We start from the raw sequence: 22683 nt of genomic DNA, 5'->3' as shown, positions 1-22683 counted from the left end.
TAAAAAAACCTAAAAAAAAAAAAAAAAAGAATAAGAAAAATAATAATAATAAAAAAACTATTCAACACAACCCAAACTTTTGAATGGTAGTGTATATTGGAGGCAGTATTGTAGGCTAAATACTATTTCACTGACAATATCAGTTGCCAGAGAAAATAATTTTGACCCAAGATTTGTAAAAACACATTAACCAAACCAAAGTTGAATGTAGTGATCTGTAGTGCAAAGTTTTTACATCAGATGCTGTGAATAGAGCTTTCATCATAATATTCCTACATATATAAATTCAAAATATAAAAGTCAAGTCCTCAAGACTATATTAAACATTTTTATTATTCAATCGATCACAAAAGCGCAAACATAAAAAAGAAATATTTTGTAAGGCAGTCATTATACCGGTTTGGTTTATTGAGTGTTTGCACTTTGTATTATTGTATTACTGCATTGTAGAGGCAGGTCCCTGTGATCAGACGATACGTCTCAGATCAGACTGGATCAGTAATGATCTGCTTTGAGGCAGTATTTAACATGATTGGCTTAAAAATGCCCCCTGATGCACAGTGGATACAGACATATGCATTCTGACACATACAATAACAATGGTCCACAGCAATAAGTGCTTTGGAATGCTGGCACAGATACATTAAGACAGGACATTAATACTCTATAACAGCATTAGTGAAAGTCACAATTACTGATATGGCTCCATCTGCCAAGAAAATCAAACAGATGTTGCAGAGGACTATTTAAACAGATAGCTGAATACAATACAGAAGAGCATAGAAAAGTATTCCTGAGAAGCTACGATAAATCTAGCATACGACTGATGGCGCGGTTATGCGTTTTCGACTATGTGAGTTAAGAGTGATATAACAGAAGAGGGTAAAATGCACTGAAATCTGATGAGAGGTCCTCTTCAGCACCCTGTGGAAAGTCATCGCTTTGTTCTGAGTGTCTCAGCAGGATTTCCCACTGCTGGGTTGTGTTTTTCTGTGCGCTATGCTAACCCGCTGCAGTTTACACTGTTTTCCTGGCGGTTAAGACCCTCACAATGCAGCCCACTCCACCTGCAGAGAGAGCCTGAGGAGAATACAGAGCAAGAATTTAACTACTGACCTCACACATGCTTTGCTATTAGAACATTGCTATCACACCGCTACTTTTTAACCCTACCTTTTCATGCCACTGCAGCAGGACAGCGCTGCTGTTCTCGGATGGCTGCTCGAACCCCTTGTAGATGTATTTCATGAGCAGATCCACTCCATTTTTATCCAAAGACTGAACTCCCTTCTCTATGTCAGTGCTCTTAAAGGAGCTGAGCACCTTCAGCACTAGACCTTCAGCTCGATCCTACATCCAGAATGTCAGAAAAATCCAAATATGATCCATCAAAGCAACTTTATGACGTTTTGTGTATTTCTGTGACTTTCAAGCCCACTATAGTTATCGTTATTAAAGTGGATAGCTGTTCAAGTGCATTTATTGCTGTCCTCTATGTGGAATTTTGTACTTCCTTTGCTTATTAAACTTACATAGTCCCAGAACAGTGTGGGAAATAAACAGAAGCTGTTCGCATTTTTAGAAGTCAGTGTAGCATAAGAATGATTTTGAAACTTATTTCAAGGTTTAAAAACTTAACAGAGAAGTAAGCTGCATGTTTACAGGTGTTGTTTTATATTAATGAAACTTTGGAAGAGCAAAAAAAAAAAAAAATGTTAAAGTTGTCCAATTGTTAAAGGAAAATCATTAATGTGCAACAATGCAACATTTTCTATACAATTTTATATTCTAAATTATGTTAAATCTGGCAACAAAATTCTATGATTTTATATGGCATCGGATGAAAATCACCTTTTCTTTTTAGGAAAAAAGGTGGTCTCACCTTGACGTTCTGATTCTTTGTGTTGATTGGTGGGTTTTTTAATACCGCCTGCAGGGCACCCATAAGGTTCCCTCTGAAGAGTGGAGTTAAGAAAAACAGCAACACAATTTAAATATCTATGCATGCATGAATACATGCGTTCTTGCAATATCCAATGGACATGCTGCATTTGAGGAAAAGGGGAAGGGGTGGTGGAGTAAGAAACAGGAAATAAGGCCATGGGTACTCCAAAATTGACATATAAGGACATGAATTCAACTTCCTTGTACTAAATAATGCATCAGTTTAAAATGACAGAAGAACCTAATATTTATAACCTCCACACCGTTTGAAACTAATATGTTGTAGTTATCAGCATCTTTTTCAGAAACAGTTTTGTTAAAAAGAATGTCTGGAATGTTAAGGCATGCCTGGACTTTGGACCTTGAAACTAGACAAGTATGTTTGTGACGATTCTCGCTTCACTTATAAAGATAAAAATCGATCTACTGTATAGACGACGCTATCAATACTGCATGTCACCTGATCGGTGCCTGTCCAGGAAAATAAATGTAAATGAGAACAACTGTGCAAAGAACACAGTTCTGCCTGTGTGGAGTCTTTGATGTACAGAAATCTGCAGGCCAGCTGGTGGATCAGGCAATTCATGAATTATGAAAAGCAAATCAGTGCATATAAATGTTGACGTAAAACTCGCTACAAACAAAATTAAATCGACTTTCCTTCTACTGTTAATTTTTTTTTTTTTTTGCTGCAATTATTTATGCACACATTTTTTCCACCAAAATATTTAATTAGCTTATTATATCCACTACTGATGTAATAATTACCCAAACAGAAGATAAAGTACACGAAGATTATTTATATTAGCTGGTGCCAGTGAAAATGCAAGACTATAACAGATCATGTACATGTTGGCGGGTGAATAATGAAGGATATTGTCTGATGAGAGAATCCACCTCTGCCTCATCTGGACCCAGCTGGTTTTCTCCTCCCTCTTCCTCGTCTACAAACTTGTTCTCGTCGTATTCATCCACATCCACTTTACGGAAACGATCGGACACCGTATTCTTTGACATGATGAAGGCTATTTATTCCCCGTCTGATGCTCAGCTAAACGCTAGGTTTTGCATGAACGGAATCTTAACAGTCCTCTATGCTACACCAGCCTGGCGACTCCTGCAGCCTACTGTCTGGCAGTCAGTGGTGGATTCCATCACTTCCGCATAGCGCGCCCTCTATCGGGAACACCGGTGAACTGAAGCGCTCTAATTCCTAATCCAGTGATTCTCAACCACTAGGGGACCTCAGCAAACATCCAATGGGTCTGCAAGACGATTTAAAATTGTTTAAACTAAGTTACTTATAAATTAACTCAGTGTCCAACATTAAACGTCATTCCTGTTTTAATTTGCCCACAAACATCTGTTGATAAAACACAATTCTTGAAATTCCTGGAATAACTAATTTAATTGTGATTGTGGCTTACTGGCACTTTTCATTTCACTTTTCGTTATAAATTAGTATAAAGCATCTACTAATGAATAAATAAAAAGGTTTATTTATTTATTTATTAGGCCTCAACACACCTGCCTGGAAGTTTCTAGTATGACTAGTACGAGCTTGATTAGCTGGTTCAGGTGTGTCTAATTGGGGTTGGAGCTAAACTCTGCAGGACATCTGCCCTCCAGGACAGAGTTTGGGCACCCCTGCTTTAGATGTAATGTGATAAACTACTTTAATATGCAGTGGTGGTCAAGTGATGGGGCGACAGAACACTTTCATTCACCTCTTAAAATGTTTGGTGTTTGAATGTTAACCCATGCGAAACCAGGGGTAATGTACTGTAGGAGGTCATTTTGTTCCATGTTTCACTGCTGCTCGGTTAGTAATTTATCCTGGTTTCGAGATTCCACACTGTAAACGTAAACTCTGGGTTAACGTTCTTATTTGTATATTTACTATTAGGTTAATAATATTCAGTGGATGAATATGGCTCCATAGGCTATCTGACTGGCATAGCCTATGTGACCTGTTTTAATAACTGCAGGTCTGTTTGAAAATATCGCCAAGTAAGTTCACTTTGGTAGTATTAAGTCTTATGAAACTTAAAGGAATACTAATATTGTCTCTTTTACAGTGCAGTTCATTGCCATTTTTAACTGTTTCAGTTTTGAATGCTAAACAGGGCGAATGTTTCCACAGCTGTAGATGGCATGGATATTTACTGAGGTAAGCACTAAGGCAGTTAATTATTGGTTGTCTGTTGCTAAAGAACTCTAGGGTTAAAACATTATCCAATCTGCAATATGGCACAGCACACAATAGGTTAAAAAAAGCTTTTGAAGACTCACTCATCTGTAGGCCTATACTAGGACTGTTAATCTTTACAAAGAGTTTAAAGACATTGGCAATTCAATGTGTCGCTATGTCTTTTTTTTGTTATATTCAGTGCAGGAGACACAAGGACATAATGTGTTTGTGATGCAGCTGTGTAGGCTGGATGTTTAAAATGGGAGCCTTGTACTTTGCATAACAAACCGTTCACCTCCTGTGACATACATAAACACAGGCATTCCTTATAAGAAACCTCAAAACATCAAATGTCTAAATAAACAATCTTCATTTTATCAGCAAGTTTCTATAGCCGCGTTCCCACTGCTGGAACTTTACCCAGGAGCTAGTAGGGACTTTGGGCTGGTACTTGGTGTGTTTCCACCGCAGGAACCAGTATCTAAATAAAGGTCAGAGTAAAAAAAAATGCCATTGCAGAAAGTCACTTTTTCAAAGTTCCGGAACTTTCGGGGGCGGGACTTGGGCGTTAAACATGCTGATTGGTTGAGTTCACGCAGCATTGTGATTTCAACCACCATGTATTTTGATCATTTTCAAAATATTACTGCTATTGTGTCATGAAATGTAATTTTAAAAGTATTTCAGGCGAGAATGTCGTTGTTTAAAACACAAATCTGTGGTTTATTTATAAAGACAGCGCCTATTTTAAAATGTGTTTCTCCGATTTCGGAGACGATCAACTCCACGCGATCAGCGGGAGCTCAGTGCTCATGTATCCACCTAGAGCAGTCTCAACTCGTCTAGTCCTTCTGACATTTCCCGCTGGTTTTGATGTCTCTTTAGTGGTTAAACATAAAATATAATTCGTTTTGGGTAAATCTAACAGGTAATCTTTGGTCTTTATTAAATTTATCTATGTTAAAATGAAAATAAAAAGATGCATTTGACATATTTCGTTTAATTGTAATGTAGGCTGTATAGGCTCTGATGTCTCTTTAGTGGTTAAACATAAAATATAATTCGTTTTGGGTAAATCTCTGGGTAAAACTCTATTGGTTTCATTGTTAAGTAAGCATATGTTGCACAACTGAAACCACAGTATATCAATGCAACATCCATTTTCTTTTACACACATTGGTTGGTTTCTTTTACACACATACACATTTCCCTGAACTAAGTACATTTCTGCGGCTATTATTATGTTTAAATGAAAACTACCGAGGATGCAAGTCCGAAATTTGCGTACTTTGAATTGAATTGAGAAACGCGCGCAGACCTACGTCTCCAGACTATTTGCCTAATCTTCACGGTAGCCTACTTTACACCGCGGTGGAAACGCAGAAAGCAACAGGTCTGGTGTGAAAATAGTTCCTGGGAAAAAAAGTTCCTGGTACACTTGTTCCGGGTAATTTTGGTGGAAACGCGGCATATTGTCTATAAGGGTGTAAAAGTTGGCAATCTGCTCTCTGGCTATTGATTTGTCAACAATATTATGTCAACGGCTCATGATACAACCCAATATGAAAAAGCAGAGTGTATGATGAATTCTCCCATATTATTTGATCATTTCAATGTGTCAGTGGAACCTTTCAGATGGAGTTTATCTGACACCCAATCATTCATTTGGTTATCTGACTACAGAGACCCAACCCTTGTTGGCCTATCTGTAAGGTTATCACTGTAACAGTGTGCTGAAGTGCTTTCTGGGAAGGTCAGAAGGGAAAATGGATGTTGCATTGATATACTGTGGTTTCAGTTGTGCAACATATGCTTACTTAACAATGAAACCAATAGAGTTATGCAATGAGAATGACTTTACTTTTTTGTGCCATGATTAGACTCAGAAATGCATAATTACTAGGTTTCTAGGTTAAAACATAACCAGTGCTGCCAGTAAATGGTCTCTGTCTGATCAAAACTACAGTTTTCTTGTTGAAATTTTCTACATATGGTAAATAACACTGTTAGTGGCACTTATAAAAGGCATTGATATTTATGGTATATTTTGCATAATATATGTACATATTGGAATATAATATTACTTAGTATGGTATTTTTTGAAACTATCAGTATGATTTTAAGTGATTGTGTAAGATGAGACTAAAGTAGATCATGCTGAGAATAAGTGCATCTGCTAAAGTATTCAGGTGTTTTTCTAATATATAAAAAGGCAACTGAAATCCAAGAAAAAAACATAAAATAAACACCCGTTCAACCGACTGAAGCAGGATATTGACGGGATTGCCATGGTTTCATGTTTTGTTTTTTGTACCTCAAGATGTTGTGCTCTTTTGTTGAGGCACTCCCTCAGTTCATAAAACATAAATCAGGATTTGTATGATGTTGTACTAGCAGTTGCCATTAAAACATAAACACACCAAAAGCCCAAAGGAACTTTTGGTCACATCTGGGATTGTTTCGATTCTTATAATCAAAGGATCATTTTGTACTGAAAGGGATAGTTCAACCAAAAATGAACATTCTTTTATCATTTCCTTACCCTCATGTTGTTTCATTATGTATAACTGTTGCCCCCCATTTTTAAAATAGGCATGAAAGTGCACTATCCAAACTTAAATTTATGAACACTTTGGAACCAGACCTATGGTTGGTTTCTCTTTAAAGAAGAAAATAAGCAGATTATTGCAAATTGAATTTTAATTTTTATTCAAAATATATATATTTTTTTTTTTTTTAAATTAAAGTATCAAAAAAAATTGTTTACTGTAAAGAAAATGCACTATATTTTATTTAATATATAATAAATATTTTACATAACAGGTTTTACTCTAAAATTGGTATGAAGTTAAAGTCTTATGTCTAAATAAGTTATGTTCCAAATTTGAAGTTGATATGGAAAGAAAATATAAATGAAAGAGGTTCCTGTGAGATTTCTTTATTTAGGGCGTTATACCACAAACAGCCACTGGGTGCCATCCAAACTCCATTTAATTTTTTAATGCATTTTTCTGTCACAAATGTCTAGATTTCTCTCTCAATATTACTTCTATAAAAAAATAAAAATAAACACAAAATATGGAATCCTGAGACTCAGACCTTTCCAATAATATGTTTTTTGTCAACATTATAAAAAGTTTTAATTGTAAAATACTATAATGCATTTTGTAATATGACACTTGACAATGTCCAATAAGGGGGAGGAGATTTTAAAGTACAATTTCCATGGTAACACGATGTCCTATTTCAAAATAGTTTTCAACTAGTTTTCATACTAGAAGTTGGGCTTCTAAGCTTTCAAATGATATATAATTTATGATAATTACTAAAAGATTTGATAGAGAAAAATGACAACAACAAAAAAAGAGCACCAAGCATCCCACAGGTGGGACGGTGACAATTAGGGGTTTTGTTAGAAATCTTGATAGAAGTTCATAAAATACTTTCTAGAATGACTAAAACACCTGCACAATCTAATGTTAACAATTAGACTGTAAATGCTGTTTTCATTGTCACTCACCAGTTCTCTTTTTATTAATAAAAGGCTACATGAGAATATTCTGGGGAGTGTGGGGACCAAACCAGATAATCTGGTTTCACAGTTTGTGGAGTTATTTTTAAGTTAAACAAACAAACAAACAATTGTTTCCATGATGAGATGTGTGACATCTGTAAACTTCCTGTGGCTAGATTGCCATCATACTTCGCCTGCTTATTGGTATGCTTGTCCTTTGGACACCATCTTCAGGCGTTTTTTGTTTTGTACTTCACTGAGAGAAAGAGAAGCAGAGCAGCGAGATGGAATCTCCTTCCTATACAAGATGCTGTCCTTTATGGCTTCTTTGATGACCTAGATAAACAGTGATAGAGGATTTAAAAAATGTGACTAGCATAAACAAGCCTAAACATGAAGCAAAAGAAACACTGAGGTTTAGAAACTGATTAAAACTAACCTGCACAATATTATAATAAACATTATATATGTATATGTGTGTGTGTGTGTGTGTGTGTGTGTGTGTGTATACATATATACACTGAACAAAATTATAAATGCAACACTTTTGTTTTTGCAGTTTTATCACACAACATAATGCCACAGATGTCGCAAGTTTTGAGATAGCGTGCAATTGACATGCTGATTGCAGGAATGTCTACCAGAGCTGTTGCCCGTGAATTGAATGTTCATTTCTCTACCATAAGCCGCCTCCAAAGGCGTTTCAGAGAATTTGGCAGTACATCCAACTGGCCTCACAACCGCAGACCACGTGTAACCACACCAGCCCAGGACCACCACATCCAGCATCTTCACCTCCAAGATCGACTGAGACCAGCCACCCGGACAGCTGCTGCAACAATTGGTTTGCATAACCAATGAATTTCTGCACAAACTGTCAGAAACCATTTCAGGGAATCTCATCTGCATGCTCGTCGTCCTCATCGGGGTCTCGACCTGACTGCAGTTCGTCGTCGTAACCGACTTGAGTGGGCAAATGCTCACATTCGATGGCATCTGGCACTTTGGAGAGGTGTTCTCTTCACAGATAAATCCCAGTTTTCACTGTACAGGGCAGATGGCAGACAATGCACAGAGATACCGTGACGAGATCTTGAGGACCATTGTTGTGCCATTCATCCACGACCATCACCTCATGTTGCAGCATGATAATGCATGGCCCCATGTTGCAAGGATCTGTACACGATTCCTGGAAGCTGAAAACATCCCATTTCTTGCATGGCCAACATACTCACCGGACATGTCACCCACTGAGCATGTTTGGGATGCTCTGGATCAGTGTATACGACAGCGTGTTCCAGTTCCTGACAATATCCAGACATTGAAGAGGAGTGGACCAACATTCCACAGGCCACAATCAACAACCTGATCAACTCTATGCGAAGGATGTGTTGCACTGCGTGAGGCAAATAGAGGTCAGATACTGACTGGTTTTCGGACCCCCCCCCCCCACAACATACATAGAAATGTACGTAGAAAAAGTCTTAGATCTTTGAGTTCAGCTCATGAAAAATGGGGGCAAAAACAAAAGTGTTGCATTTATAATTTTTTAGTTTTATATATATTTATAAGTTTATATATATATATATATATATATATATATATATATATATATATATATATATATATATATATATTGCAAATTTTATTCTCTAAAATATTTTCCCATTGAAACTGTAAGAACAAAGTAGTATTATCAGTCTAGTTATGCTGGTTAAGTCTTTTAACATCCCAATAGCAATCATCAAATGAAGGCATATATTTGCACATCCCAATAGCAATCATTAAGTTAAGTGGTCTAAATGTGTATATATATCATCTGGAAGGCATAGGACCAAAAAATGTTCGTCCAATCAAATCCCTGGGTCCGTGGTATGCATATATTTGCATACCTCCGTGCACCCTGTTCGCACAGACATGATATGTATTCCATTACGCTATTGCAGAACTAGCGAGAATGGAAGGCGTTATTATTGTAATATTATGCAATTTGTGCTGTAATGTTTTCTCACCGGTGAATGAGATATGAAGTAATCTGACAGCGTTGCATTCAAGCCTCCACCAACGACGTCTCTCATCGAGTCGCTGGTTAGCCTCTGGTCTGTCTGTGCACGTTCATGTGTTTTGGAGGAGGCATGGCTTAAGAGTTATTTGTTGGGATGGTGGGATCTTATGCTTGCAAAGATAGCTTGCTATTGCTAGTTTCTATGAAATCGCCTACCCTACCTTTAATATAGACAACGTATAAATCAGCATGTACAGTATCTGAGCTAAACTGACCTCTATGTTATTAAGCGTGTTGAATTCCATAAGATCTTGTAGCTGGGTGAAGGCTTGATTGGAATACTGAAAATTAAAGGTTGAGTAGGGCGTCTCTGGGTCATCAAAGATGTCAAAGTCTGCAAATTTTCTCTCTTTGTCCGTCTCACGTGGAACACCTCAAAATACACCACGCTTTTAAAACATCTTGATTTTTTTTTTCTTTACAAGTTTTCTTGACTAATTTGAGATGTCTGATCTTTTAATGACATTTCTATGTGCAAAGCTGACTTTTACATAAAAAATTCCCTAAGAACACAGACACGAACACAAAGAAGACTGACCTGGGGCTTTGAATGTCCTGAATTCGATATTGACCAGGACAAAATGGATGATAGTAGGGCAGTTCTTTTCTCCTTTATTAGGCTTAAATACATAACACTCTTTCATTCCCTCCCGATCAAACACCCTTGGGTCGATCTTGGGAAATGGAAGTTTGTTCATTCGTGCCCATTTCTCAGCTAGCAGAAGTTCCTACAAAGGAACAATCATTTACAAAACTTATGTGTCATACAAATCGTCTATGCATGTATGACCATCATTTTACATCATATGCAGATTAAATAATCAATAAAAGTAAATCACATATATTTACTGTGGCAGGGTTCTTTATACTACTAAACTGATATATAGTTATTTTTTTTTCTTTGTTTATTATAAATTAACATTGAATTGATAGCCCAAGTACTAACCTTAAATGGTAGACTAGAGTCGCTCGGTCGGGCAGAAAAGTCAAAGGAGATGATGAGGTCAACACCTCTCTGAGGCCTTAGAATCAGAGGATAAGGCAGGTTAAAGGTCAAGCCACTGTCCACCATGTGAATCTTCTTGCTCTTTACGTCTAACGGCTCGTAGATACGGTCAAACTCAAATGGGTCTGAAAGCATCCAAAATTAGAAAAGAACAAGGCAATTAACTTGAGATTAATTCAGTAAATTTAAATGACCATAACAAACATGAACTCTTACCTGTGACCGCATCAATTTCATCCTCCATGGGACTGACGGAAAATGGCACATCGTCGTTGAGGTTTAAGCCAAGCATGAAGTTGTGTACCTTTCCTGCTCTGCCTTCTCGTGTTTTAAAAAGAACTGAGTCACTGAAGAGAGAGCTAACCATGCGCTGCATCCAGCTTGCCTGATACTCGCCATCTGCAGGTTTAAGACACAACCAAAATCATTATATTTAAGGATTTGCACTGATATTTTAATAGGGTGCTGTGGGATCACAAAAAAAAAAAAAAGCTCCTAGAAAAATAAAAACATTTTTACAATGAGTGAAATAAATAAATACAATTATTGAATTAAAATAAATTTGACATTATTATTATTATATTTTCCAAATAATATTTTGCACATAATTAAAATGTTTTCGTTTTTCTTGGGATAAATTTGGTCTTTATACATGCAAATATATACCTGCCTTTATAATTTAGGAAAGAGGTTCCTCCAAGGTCATTTTGGGGGTCTGTGGCATCGAAATGTTTGAAAATGTTTGCACTAAGCTACTTAATGTGTTGTGTAGATGCTGTAAAATCTCACCTTTATTTTGGTCTTCATCATTATCTAGACTGTCCTCTCCTACAATGTGTTCCGGTTTGATCTGTTCTGTAGAAGAAATATGCAAATGAGCATCAAGGCCACACTGCAAACCAGCTCCAACAGACGTCTTCCTGAGATAAGCACAATCTCTCAGATCATCCCAGAATGAGTGTGTGTGCCAGGGTGTTTGCATGTTATGTGGGCTTCACAACTGTTGCTTTATTTAAGCACAAGTTCATTGGTAACCACACATTGGTGTAGCTGTCTGATAACATCACAGTTTGGTGCCATCCTACATCAGACATGCAAACACTAAAGCCACCATCATTCTGCAACATATTCTTCCACTATTGCTACTTTGACACAAGAAGAATATTTTTTAATTTATTAATAAGAATACATACATTTAACACACAAGGGGAAAATAACTTGATGAAGGACATTCACATTCTATATCTGTGGAATTTTTGTGGCATGCGGATAAAAATAGATGTGTTTTCATTAAAGAGTAGAAGGGCAATGCAAATACTTTTCTTGGATCTGTAATTAAGCTGGTGATCATACCCAGTTCTTCCTCCATGGTACTGCCATTGGTCACATCGTTGAATCCCAGAATTCTGTTGATCAGGATAGAGAAGGCGCTGCCCCACACACCTGTGCAACATTTACAAACACACTGTATCCCATATACTAAAACATAATGTTGTATTATTTGACCAAAATCATAAGTAAAAATAAAAATAAATAAAATCCGAAATTAAGTTCAAATAATACCGTGGTGTGTACTTCACAATTCTACTTGATGCTTTAAGTAATTAATAATAATAATAATAATAATAATAATAATAATAATAATAATAATAGATGGAATATGATCTATGCTTTTTAAAAATAAATTTAAGCTTCGTCTTTATTCTCCAAGATTATGAAATTGTAAAACAAGACTTTGTTAAAACTACGGTTCTATAGAGGATGTGAGGTTAAAACAGTAGAAAACAAATACATTTGCAGATCTTCAGGTCACTGTTTTAAAAATAAACAGTAAATCTGCAGTGAAACTTTATCTTGTGATACATCCTTTGAAAAATGTTTCTTTATGGTCACAATGACTGTCCTGAATTTTTAATGTGTGCAACACTAACTTTTCTTGTATCACAATACAGCAATGATGGTAATATTGTAAATGACTGAACCAACACCTTTAAATCAGGTGATATTTGACTCTGGCAGTGAATATGCCAACTATATAGTGTCACTATTTCCATAAGAACACTGACAATTTTACTTTCTTATTATTCTCCGCATACTACTAAGAGAAATCCAGAAAGCAAAGACTCTTTACCCATAAGGAAGTGAAGAGGGTTCTCTTCATGCTTCTTGACCACGTTTCCCCTGAAGAACTTGCTTCCAAAAAGGTCAGGGGTCATGAAGGTTCCATATTTCGCCATTCCGATCTCATACGGACTGAACTCCACCCAATCTGTCAGTTAAAACACGCCAATCAAAACACAACGGCAATAGAAATGTATCCACAACCAACAGAAATCTGCAAGACATGCCCATGACAACAAATAAACACTAATGATAACAATAATAACAGGAAGCCAAATTATATATACAGGTGAATTATAATTTTGGACATCAGACCAACACTAGGTTCCAGGAAACATGACAAATTGCATATTTCAAATAAAAAAGCAGTTTTCAGATTTCAGCTTCCTGAGAATGTTGATAACTTTTGACGAAGGCGTGAATCAACCAAAGAAAATAGCTTTTGTGTGATTGGGACTGCAGAAAATTGACTGACGCTTTTTCAGACAAAAATGATTAATGAAAGTCAGAGGTTTTGACAGTTATCACAGTTTTAGTCTATTGTGGAGGTAGGAGTGGTTCGGATGTCTTTCTGTCTCCAAGGATTATTTTTGTACCTCAATGAGATGTGACGTGAGGGTGATTCTCTTGAGTGTCTCAGTATCTGAATAGTTGCTTTCATTCAGCCGCAGTTATACAAACTGCACTGATGCATGTATATAACAAAAACAAAATACCCGAGACAGGTGTGATGTTTGAAAAAAAAAAAGCTTATTATAAATGACTTTATGTTCTATTAAAACAGCCAGGTGCATTAAAACGCAGCTCACGTTTGATATAAATCTGTTCTTTGGTAAGATTTATTTATTTACTTAAGGTATATAGTACACTTTTCCATTCTTTACTTTTTAAACCAGAAAGAGCTGCCAACAGCTCACGAGGCATGACGTGCTCAGGCAATTGCAACAGAATTAGGAGAATGTCTGTGGCCTATTCAACTGACCTATCGGTAAGCTCCTCCCCTTGAACACAGATGAGCCAATGGCAGTCGAGTATCAGTTGCACGAGGAGCGGAACTTGGACATCTTTAGGTTTCAGTGCCATAGAGAAACATTGGAAGATCCGAAGCTTGCATCGTTTTTATGGGGTTTATGCAAAAAAAAAAAAAAAATATGCCCCTGGTACACTTAAAAAAAAGATTCCAGATACCCAGAGAAGATAAGCAATAAAATTTGTTTTATTCTATTTCCTAAACCCAAACAAAATGGAACAAAATGTCCCAAAGCATTTACCCCCAATCCCAATAAAGACAAAAACATTCATTTTCTGGTTGTCATACTCTCATTAAGTTACAATTTTCATCTGCTCAAGCAGAACGACATTGTCATCTTGTGCTTTAGCAAGGTATCTCTGGCTAAAACTAGCTAATATTAAAATTAGTCAGTCCATACAAACCTAAATAGCGGACTGTTCTCGCGTCTTTTACAGTGTAGGGCAAAAACACATAAACGAAGGTCTACATTTCAAAGTCTCTTCATATTAAACTGGTTAAATGTAAATGAATTTAATCGTACCCTGCAATACATGAACGGTGTTGATCCGGGAAGTTGTCATCTGCGATTGTGACGAATGTTACATGAGGCTTCTCTTGCTTGCATTGTGATCTGTGAACCTTGGCGTGCAAATTATTACCCACAATATTTTTCCCACTTGAATGGTGGTCCTTCTGTGTCCAAAATTAATCAAAAGAAATATGAACAAGGTTTTCACACTGACAGCTGTCATTGTAATACAGTTAGCAACTCCGTTTGTTTGTCCGAGGAAACAACAGTAACTAAGGGGGCGGGGCTTACCGATAGGTCAATTGCAGACTGAGAGACAAACCTTTAAACGACTAAAATGTATGGCACTTCAGGGCTTTCTTAGGGCTTTAGAAGAACAATACAAGTATTCTCTGAACTAAAAAAAAAAAAAGACATTTACATACTTGTTCACATGCTTACACTAATCTGCTGACACAACTGGTTTCTCACCCGGCAGTTCAACAGGTCAGACTACTATAAATGGCATCCCCCTCCATTCATGTAGCTGATAATAGTCTTTGTATATTTCCAAGGTATTTTATTACCCTACACATTTATTTGCCACAATGGATATGGATATGGATTGATGATATTTTTCAGGAACAAAATAATCAGCTATTCTTGACATTATAATCATTAAGACATTCAGAAATATGTTAAATTGTTAAAATTTGATTTGCAATGAAAAGTTTTGCATTAATGTTTTAATTGACCAACAGTTTGGATGGAAATGTAAATATGCGCCCTTTTACCTGCAAACTTAAGCTCAGAGACATCTGGCTTTACATGCAGGCAGGTGAACAAGGGCAGAGGAGCCTGAGCTTCATTTATCTTTTCCTGCAACTCACTTAACTTGGTGTCCATCCTCTGTTGAGACAGCAGAAAGAGAACTGGAGGCTTTGTATTTATATAAGTATTGTGTATTTCTGAATAAGTAAAAGGTAGGAACAAAGGAAACTCTCTCCAAAAGATCAGATACTTACAGAGGGAATGAGCGTTTCACCTATCAACATCCCGAAGATATCTGTGAAGGTAACAGGCTGCCCTGTGGCCTTCTTGCTCCATAGGGCATGTACGTAGTTAGTGATATGTTTGGGAAGGAGTAGTCGGAGAGGGTTACTGCTCACGCGATTCATCAGCTCCTGGTTGATCTGCTCTAGGCCCTTAGTGGGGAACTCTGGGTGGGAGTACAATGCGGACATGTACCTGTGAAACACAACAGCAAATGAGCATTTGAGTAGGAACTGAAAAGATGAATATACAAAGATAAAAAAAAGCTTAGTTAAATGTCCTCATACCAGGTGGATCCAGAGAGGCCAGCAACATATGTGACACAGTCCAGAACTCCAGACTCATTCAAAGCCTTCATAACCCCTGAAAACCCGACCATTGCCCTGAAACCTCCCCCTGATCCCAGAACAGCAATCACTGGAACCTGCACAAAAGACAACGCAAATATTTGTGACAAAGTAGAATGCTACCAAAATACTAAAAAAAGGGTACCTTTAAAAAAAATCAGTCAAAAAAAACTGACCATGCAATTAACTGCAAAGAGTGTCCTCAAACGATCTGAGATCAATATAATAATCTAAATGCATGTTATAAATCTGATTATGAATGATTTATCCATGCATGTTTTTTACTCAATTTAACACTTTTTGACATTTTTGATTAAAATAAGTTGTAACTCGACCTTTCCACTGAAACAACCGACTCCTCTCTGGTGACATTTGACGGACATCTCCAATTATTTTGCCCACTTAAACCCAACCCCTTTCTTACAATTGCCTCCAAACTCTTGAGGGACGCACTATATTTTTCTTTTTGATAATCTGTTTCATATCATGTACATCACAGCATAGAAGAAAAGATTGGCCGCTAACTGAGTTACACTGTGGATTTAAGAAAAAGGAAAACGTACCAGGTAACACTGGCTTTGATAAATTACATATCAAACAGAAATGTGTACAGTTTGCCTACTGTTGATACCAAAAAAATGTAGGTTGTTTTTACATGGTGCTATCAAGTGACAGAAAATCATATTTATTTTTAATATGCTAACAAGTGGTACGTATCACAACGTTTTACCCCCTTCTATGTAAAGCGCTTTGAGTGCCAAGAAAAGCGCTATATAAATGTAAGGAATTATTATTATTATTATTAAGATGTGAACAAAGCATCTTTGAGTTTGTGCTCTGGATCCTTAGCCATAATGTTAACATTTCTAACAGCAATGTAACTATATTGACTATGTGACTCGTTCCATTTAAATGCACAAAAGCAGTTCAACTTTTGTCATTTCCCGCCTATGGTTCATTTATTTATTTCATTTTTTTTTTTTTTTTTTTTATTATCATGAAATCATCCTGTATTACACAAGCCCTATGAGTTCTCACAGGTATTATCTTACACTCCCCGTTTACAGTAGATTTAGACTGTAAGTTTTCACATGCCGAGTCCAGACTGAACTAGCAAAGGCAGAAGAAATGTGACAAAGAAAACAGAAACTTGATAAAGAAGGGTGTCTGAGATCATTCAAAAGCCAAACACTGTCAGTCTTCAAAGTGCTTATTTTATTTAGAGCTTTAATGGTCAAATATTTTGAGTATTTTGTCTCAGCTGCTTGATGTTGCCAAATAACTTTTCTGGTAGACGATGACTTTCCTAAAGTTACGTGGAAATCTGAGTTGAGGGAATTCTGCGTCAGCAGCACTACCCAGCTGTCCATTTTCTCTTTGTATTGTGTAATGAATGTATTGGCTTTCTACTGTATTTTATTAGGTGTTTCTATCTTCATGACAGTAAGGTGACATCTGCATTAAACATGTACAGTACTGTGTTTTATGCAGCCGCACCCCTCTTGCTCACAAGAACAATGGCATTAACATAGAACATCATCACAGTGCACCAGAATCAGTCTGATTCCAGATATGAGCCTTCATGAGGAAGCAGTTAATAGGGACTTTAAGCAACAACAGCTGATGGAATGGCAACGGCGATCTGATGTAAACTGTTAACTGCCGTAGCCAAAGAGCGTAAAAATCACTAAGCAACAGCAACAACAACAACCAAGAGGACGGTGAAACATCCAGTCATTTATCATTAGCGTAATAAAAATGTAATATAAACAGGCAAGAGAAAGCGTGCTTTTGGCATTAAACGACAACTTATTGTCAGAAGAAGAGTTTTTCGTCTTGTATGATGCCAAAAAGTCTAAAAAGCGAGATTTACCATGCAAAATATACTCACCTTTTAATCTGTCTCGTAGTAGCGACTACGGCAAATTACCTGTACTCCCATGGTAGACCGTTACAATGTACACGTCACGAAGTAGCACTTAAAGTCGCGCAATCGCACGTTCTTTGTCGTTGCCATTCCATCAACTGTTATTGCTCAAAGTCGCTAATGAAAGGGTGGTACCTCATGAGCAGAGGAAGGGAGGGAGGAAGGTTCTTCCATGTGCAACAATTTCTTGATGCCCAGCATGACTCTATCGCGCCGATGTTGCCTGTAGAGCTTCTCTTTAGGGCACAGATCCAGACTGAATCGCAAGTCCGTTGCTGAGCTGAGGACAGTGGGAAAAAAAAAAAAACGATTTGTGGTGCTTCAACTCTAAAAGTTATTTCTTATTGTACACAACTCACAGAAGCCAGTTTTGTTCATTGTGATACGTACCACTCCTCCAATGAAAGCTCTAAGTACACATTGGTCATCTGTGAAACGACAGTAACATTGTTATTACATTATTATTACATCAGCAGAAGAGGAAAGTTCTTAGATTTTGACAATATAATAATCTATATATAAGCTATTGTACTATAAAAAGTAAATATGATAGGATCGGTTTTCCTTTTAAAAACATCAGCAACTCATGCATCATATGCTTTTAAAGAGAAAGTGCTCCTCGAATAGATAAAACTTACTTTTCCTATAAGAAATGACACCAGTACTGTTTGTCCAACTTTAAGTTTAGAGATGTCATATGAAGCTGTACCCAACATTTCATCCACGACATAGTTAGCATCCATTAATGTCAACTGGAAACAAGAGACAGAAACCATATCATTGACTATGTACTCTATACCAAGACCTTATTAAAGCAAAACGATAGGTCAATGTACTGCAATCGGGAAGTGTGTAACTTCTTCATTGTTAAAAAAATAAATAAAATTCTCCTATCCCAATTAAATATGCAGATACATTTTGAGGTTGATGTACTTTGACTTTGTGGCACTTTATAACATTGGTCTGTTTTTTGGGTGGCCACTTGACATACCATGAGTTTTAAGCTACGGTTAATGTTTTCAACAATGGTAAACAAGGGCAAACCTATTTGGAAACAATCATTTTGAATTTCCATCTTGTGCAACTAGTGGGCAAGAAATTAAATTTTTTTACTCCTTTAATATTCATTTATTTTCCTCTGCTGTGTAGTAAATATCAAATGACACTAATAAAATGACAGTGGTATTAAAGAAGAGCTGACTAAGTTTAGATTTGGAACAGAAATTAATTTCGTTTCTCTTTACCTTAAGGACATTGTTTTGGTTGGGGTCGAGGATGAATTCAAAAGCCTCATTCCATTCTGGATTGATGTTGTTGTCTATATGTTGTGTTTTCTTTCTGCTCTCTGGAGAAGTTGGGATGAACAACTCCACATATGGGTCGGGGGTATCCACTACAAGCATGTTAGTGTGTTTAGTTAGTGTGTTAGAAGCAATCATGAATGATTTATTCTGTGAAATAATAAATCAAGGCAATGCATTATGCTGTGTGAGGTACAATGCCTGTACCTAAAGTACCTAAAATTTTATTTAAGAAGTATAAAATATAAGTACTCACACAAGTCTCCAAGAGGTCCTTTGGTGACATTTTCAGCCCGCAACACTTTCACTTTGAGTTTGTATGAGATTTGCTGTTCAACCTAAAAAATACACAGAACTCTCAGCTAATCACCATTACTGCTGCTAGTTCTTCCCCTACTGCTACTAATAATAATCTTTATCATCATTATTATAATTGTAAATACAGAAAAATCTTTTATTGACTTTTAGTTTTTGCCTTTTTTTTAATTAGAATACATCGCTGTCTTTACACCTAAGTCTAAATTTAGTGCCAAAAACATTTGTGAAGCCCACAAGTGTGCAGTTTGCTGGTGTGATTAACTGTGTGGGCTGGTTATTAACATGTTTTTTTTTCACACCAATACATCTTCACTTTGAGGCAGTTAGCCAGAAGCATAAAAATGTCTCTCTTAAACTTGAAATTTAAGAGAATTTTTGTGGAGCCTGACTTCATAATACAAAGTTTGATGTACGGCTGGTAGCATATGATTTCTTTGTTTCTGTTTACATAAGGCTACAAAATGAGTCCACATAATTTTGCTTTTTACTCATAAGTCTCTCTACCTTAAATGCACGATGAACCTGTCCAAAAAAGGCCATGAATTACATATCATGACATCCACACTGATGCACATCAGCATTCTTCGTGTAAACTTAACAAAAATGCAAGAAGTTCTTGAAAAACCAAAATACTAGTTTCCCAAAAACATCTGTGCTGACAAACTGCATTATGTTTTGGCTTACCACCTTGAAAGCCACACTCCACTGGTCTAGGCATTTACTGCTATTCTTATGCATAAATCTGAAATTTTTTTCTTGCTTACAAAAATGTGATGATCTGCGTGTGACATGGTGCCTTCACCACTAAATTAGACAAAACTGTCTGGTTATCCCAGTAAAGCCTCAAAGAACTTTGCTCCCAGAGAAGGTGTCTATGCCACTGGACATCTAAATGCACACAAAAAAAGAAGAAAAAAATCATGATGTGAATAGGGACAAAACTAAAATAAAATTACATGTGATGGAAAGAGAGGTTTGGGGTTATATAAATTGGTCACAAAGAACACTCACACAAAGAACATGTACATGACATAAGTATTCCTAATACAACTAACAATATGCTTACTAAAGACATGGTTAGGATGGTAAAGAAAGTGGAAGAAATACAAATTCTATTTAGCAACAAAAAAAAAATCTTTAAAAAGTAAAGAAAAAAAGTGCAATCATTAATGATTTATTCTGTGAAAATTGTAATCCTTACCTTGCACTAAGAACCACATGAGCGGGACATTGGTGCAAGGGTGTGCATATTGTGTAGTATGTGAAAGAGAAAGGAAGGAGGAGGGGTAAGCTTTATAGATGTACTGAAAATGAGTCAAAATAAGCATATTAAAAACGGGAAGTGTGCAGTGAGTCAGCAGAGACAGTGTCTGTGGTAGAATAAAAAATGTCTGAGCTACATTCTGAGACTCACTGAGCACGAAGTAGCATGTAGCTACTACACTGGTAAACTGCAATGACTACGATAGTCAGAATATGTGCTTAGAAGTCAGCAATATAATTGCATGTATTATGGAGTGAATATTGTGCAATCCAGCGGAAGCTAAAATTGCGCAAGGCTGATGATACACGGGGCAACTTTTTTTGAGCAATGTTGCCTGTGCACTTTCCCATTGAGAATGGGCAACAATTTTTTATCTGGATATTTAAGATCGGTCGTGGGCCCTGTGTGTCTCACCTGGTTGCCCGTTGACGTCAACATTTCCCAAAATTGCCCGGCAACATTGCTCAAAAAGTTGCCCAGTGTATCATCAGCCTTACGGAGAATGTCAAGTTCTCTGATTAGCTAAATCAAGTCCATCCGTAAAAACTACGACACAAAAACACAAATAGCCTACACATCAGTCACTGACCTGACTGGAAGTTGGGTGACAAAAGGCGCTTTTGTTGCTTATCGGAGCGTGTAATCTTTACACTGAGCCAGAGCACGTTCACTTCACTGCAGAATGGACATGGTCACGTAGACATGACACACGAAGACAAATCAAATCAATAGGATAGTGCCTCGAAACTCTCCTTATTAACAGTAACAACCAATATAGGCTATTATATTATACTGCATGGGATAGGCTACTATTAATAAAAGCTTTATTAAAATTAAACTCTGCCTCCAAATCCGTTATTTATTAAAATGATTACAACTACAACACGCGCTACTCCGATCTTGCACATAAGATCTACATTATGAAGCTCTGAAACAGATCTGTCATCTGTCAGCAGTTCCGTTATATGGCCTATCACAAAACTCATGCAGCATGTTTAAACTTAGATGAACGGAGATGTGCTTTTGACATTTCAACAGCATATTCAGAAACGAATGGAAACTTTTTAAAACAGGAAATTGCCCTTGAACTGTCCATAGATTACACTTATCGACGTTTTCCTCAAGCTTCGCACCGCTATTTTTAAATTACGTTTATGTTTAATGAGCGACAGCTTACCTGCAGTAAACAACAGACAGCGTAATTACCCTTTCATCTTACCCTGGGCTGGAGTGCACCTCAAGCCAGAAATCTTTAGGGGGGCGAATCAATCTATGCGTCTTCTATGCAGAGTGCGCTTCTATCAGATTATCATTTAAAAAAGAGGAAGAAGAAGAAGAGGAGGAGGCACTACGACAGGCTTCCTATGATGATAAAGTATTATCTTCGTCCAGCAGTATCGTCCCTTGTCCTGCTTTGTGTGCACTGTTTTTCATATTGCTGACGGATTACACTTTATTGTAGAGTAAATTTGTTAGGCTACATAGGCTGTAAAAATAAAGCACAAAAAATTACAAAAGCAAATGTCTTTTGGAGGGAAAAAGGTGCACTGGAATTTTCGTGCAAAACAATCATAAAGAAAGAGTGAGATTTTCCCGAGGTAACAGTCAGCAGAAAACAGGTTTCTCTTGCTAGCGGACTAACTGCGCAGTTGAGTTATTAATTTCTGCCACCAGGTGGCAGTTCCATTATGAACTTCAACAGGTGATAAAAAATAAAGATATATATATATAAAGAATTTCTTTATATATATATATATATATATATATATATATATATATATATATATATATATATATAAAGAAAAAAAAATGCTCGTTTAAAACACATGCCATGTAATGTATTTATGTTGGTTTCATACATCTTTGTAAGAAGTGTATTAAACATTTTCTACAAAAAGCTAATGTAGGCTAGTAACGACGATTAGACCTATTTAATATTGTTTGAATGTTTAAAATAGTATAGCTTTATTATCATTAAAACACTATTGTTTATGTGTTTTAATAATTAAGCAATAATTTAGCCCTAACCCTGACCATCATATCAACTCATAAACTAATGTGATCATTTAGCAGAGGGTGTATCAAATGATTATTAATTATTATTATTATTAT

At 36.6% G+C, this 22683-nt stretch overlaps 2 protein-coding genes and 1 long non-coding RNA gene across 9 annotated transcripts; 1 reads left to right on the top strand and 2 right to left on the bottom strand.

The window, feature by feature from the left end:
- Positions 1 to 315: 315 nt before the first annotated feature.
- arpc5b (actin related protein 2/3 complex, subunit 5B) lies at positions 316 to 3173 on the bottom strand. Its single transcript, XM_019125664.2, has 4 exons — positions 2822 to 3173; positions 1883 to 1955; positions 1174 to 1350; positions 316 to 1080 (listed from the first exon to the last, which is right to left on the bottom strand). The coding sequence occupies exons 1-4, from the start codon at positions 2959 to 2961 to the stop codon at positions 1018 to 1020; spliced, it is 453 nt and encodes a 150-aa protein (XP_018981209.1). The 5' UTR covers positions 2962 to 3173; the 3' UTR covers positions 316 to 1017.
- A 402-nt stretch (positions 3174 to 3575) lies between these two features.
- On the top strand, positions 3576 to 12080 carry LOC122148996. The gene is made up of 4 exons (XR_006162775.1): positions 3576 to 3766; positions 3851 to 3954; positions 4054 to 4114; positions 11538 to 12080. It is a non-coding gene; the product is annotated as an uncharacterized LOC122148996 (long non-coding RNA).
- On the bottom strand, positions 7645 to 22153 carry pla2g4ab (phospholipase A2, group IVAb (cytosolic, calcium-dependent)). 7 transcript variants are annotated; one of them, XM_042777944.1, is made up of 20 exons: positions 21791 to 22150; positions 21161 to 21246; positions 20509 to 20514; positions 20072 to 20195; positions 19246 to 19327; positions 18933 to 19081; positions 18327 to 18440; positions 18079 to 18116; positions 17824 to 17968; positions 15702 to 15838; positions 15387 to 15609; positions 15156 to 15270; positions 12852 to 12989; positions 12074 to 12163; positions 11510 to 11575; positions 10937 to 11119; positions 10661 to 10845; positions 10253 to 10442; positions 9930 to 10087; positions 7645 to 7985 (listed from the first exon to the last, which is right to left on the bottom strand). In XM_042777944.1, the coding sequence occupies exons 4-20, from the start codon at positions 20096 to 20098 to the stop codon at positions 7848 to 7850; spliced, it is 2178 nt and encodes a 725-aa protein (XP_042633878.1). In that variant the 5' UTR covers positions 20099 to 20195; positions 20509 to 20514; positions 21161 to 21246; positions 21791 to 22150; the 3' UTR covers positions 7645 to 7847. The 7 variants fall into 7 exon arrangements, with proteins under 7 accessions (XP_042633878.1, XP_042633875.1, XP_042633877.1 ...); XM_042777941.1 differs by having other exon boundaries at positions 21161 to 22150; XM_042777943.1 differs by lacking the exon at positions 20509 to 20514.
- Positions 22154 to 22683: the final 530 nt, after the last annotated feature.

The sequence above is a fragment of the Cyprinus carpio genome, chromosome A20, assembly GCF_018340385.1.
Source record: "Cyprinus carpio isolate SPL01 chromosome A20, ASM1834038v1, whole genome shotgun sequence".
Taxonomy (NCBI): domain Eukaryota; kingdom Metazoa; phylum Chordata; class Actinopteri; order Cypriniformes; family Cyprinidae; genus Cyprinus; species Cyprinus carpio.
Note: the sequence above shows the minus strand (reverse complement) of the source record. Positions and strands in the feature narration are given on the sequence as shown.

What these genes read in the sequence shown, in the direction of transcription:
- arpc5b (XM_019125664.2), bottom strand. Translation starts at nt 2,961, where the DNA reads ATGTCAAAGAATACGGTGTCCGATCGTTTCCGTAAAGTGGATGTGGAT. An exon ending in GTGGATTCTCTCATCAGACA is followed by an intron (nt 1,956 to 2,821) that starts ATATCCTTCATT and finishes TCCACTCTTCAG; the next exon opens with AGGGAACCTTATGGGTGCCC. An exon ending in TGCTGCAGTGGCATGAAAAG is followed by an intron (nt 1,081 to 1,173) that starts GTAGGGTTAAAA and finishes TATTCTCCTCAG; the next exon opens with GCTCTCTCTGCAGGTGGAGT.
- pla2g4ab (XM_042777941.1), bottom strand. Translation starts at nt 20,098, where the DNA reads ATGTCACACGCAGATCATCACATTTTT. An exon ending in GTGAAACGCTCATTCCCTCT is followed by an intron (nt 15,271 to 15,386) that starts GTAAGTATCTGA and finishes CTGTCTCAACAG; the next exon opens with AGGATGGACACCAAGTTAAG. An exon ending in TGAAATTGATGCGGTCACAG is followed by an intron (nt 10,846 to 10,936) that starts GTAAGAGTTCAT and finishes GGATGCTTTCAG; the next exon opens with ACCCATTTGAGTTTGACCGT.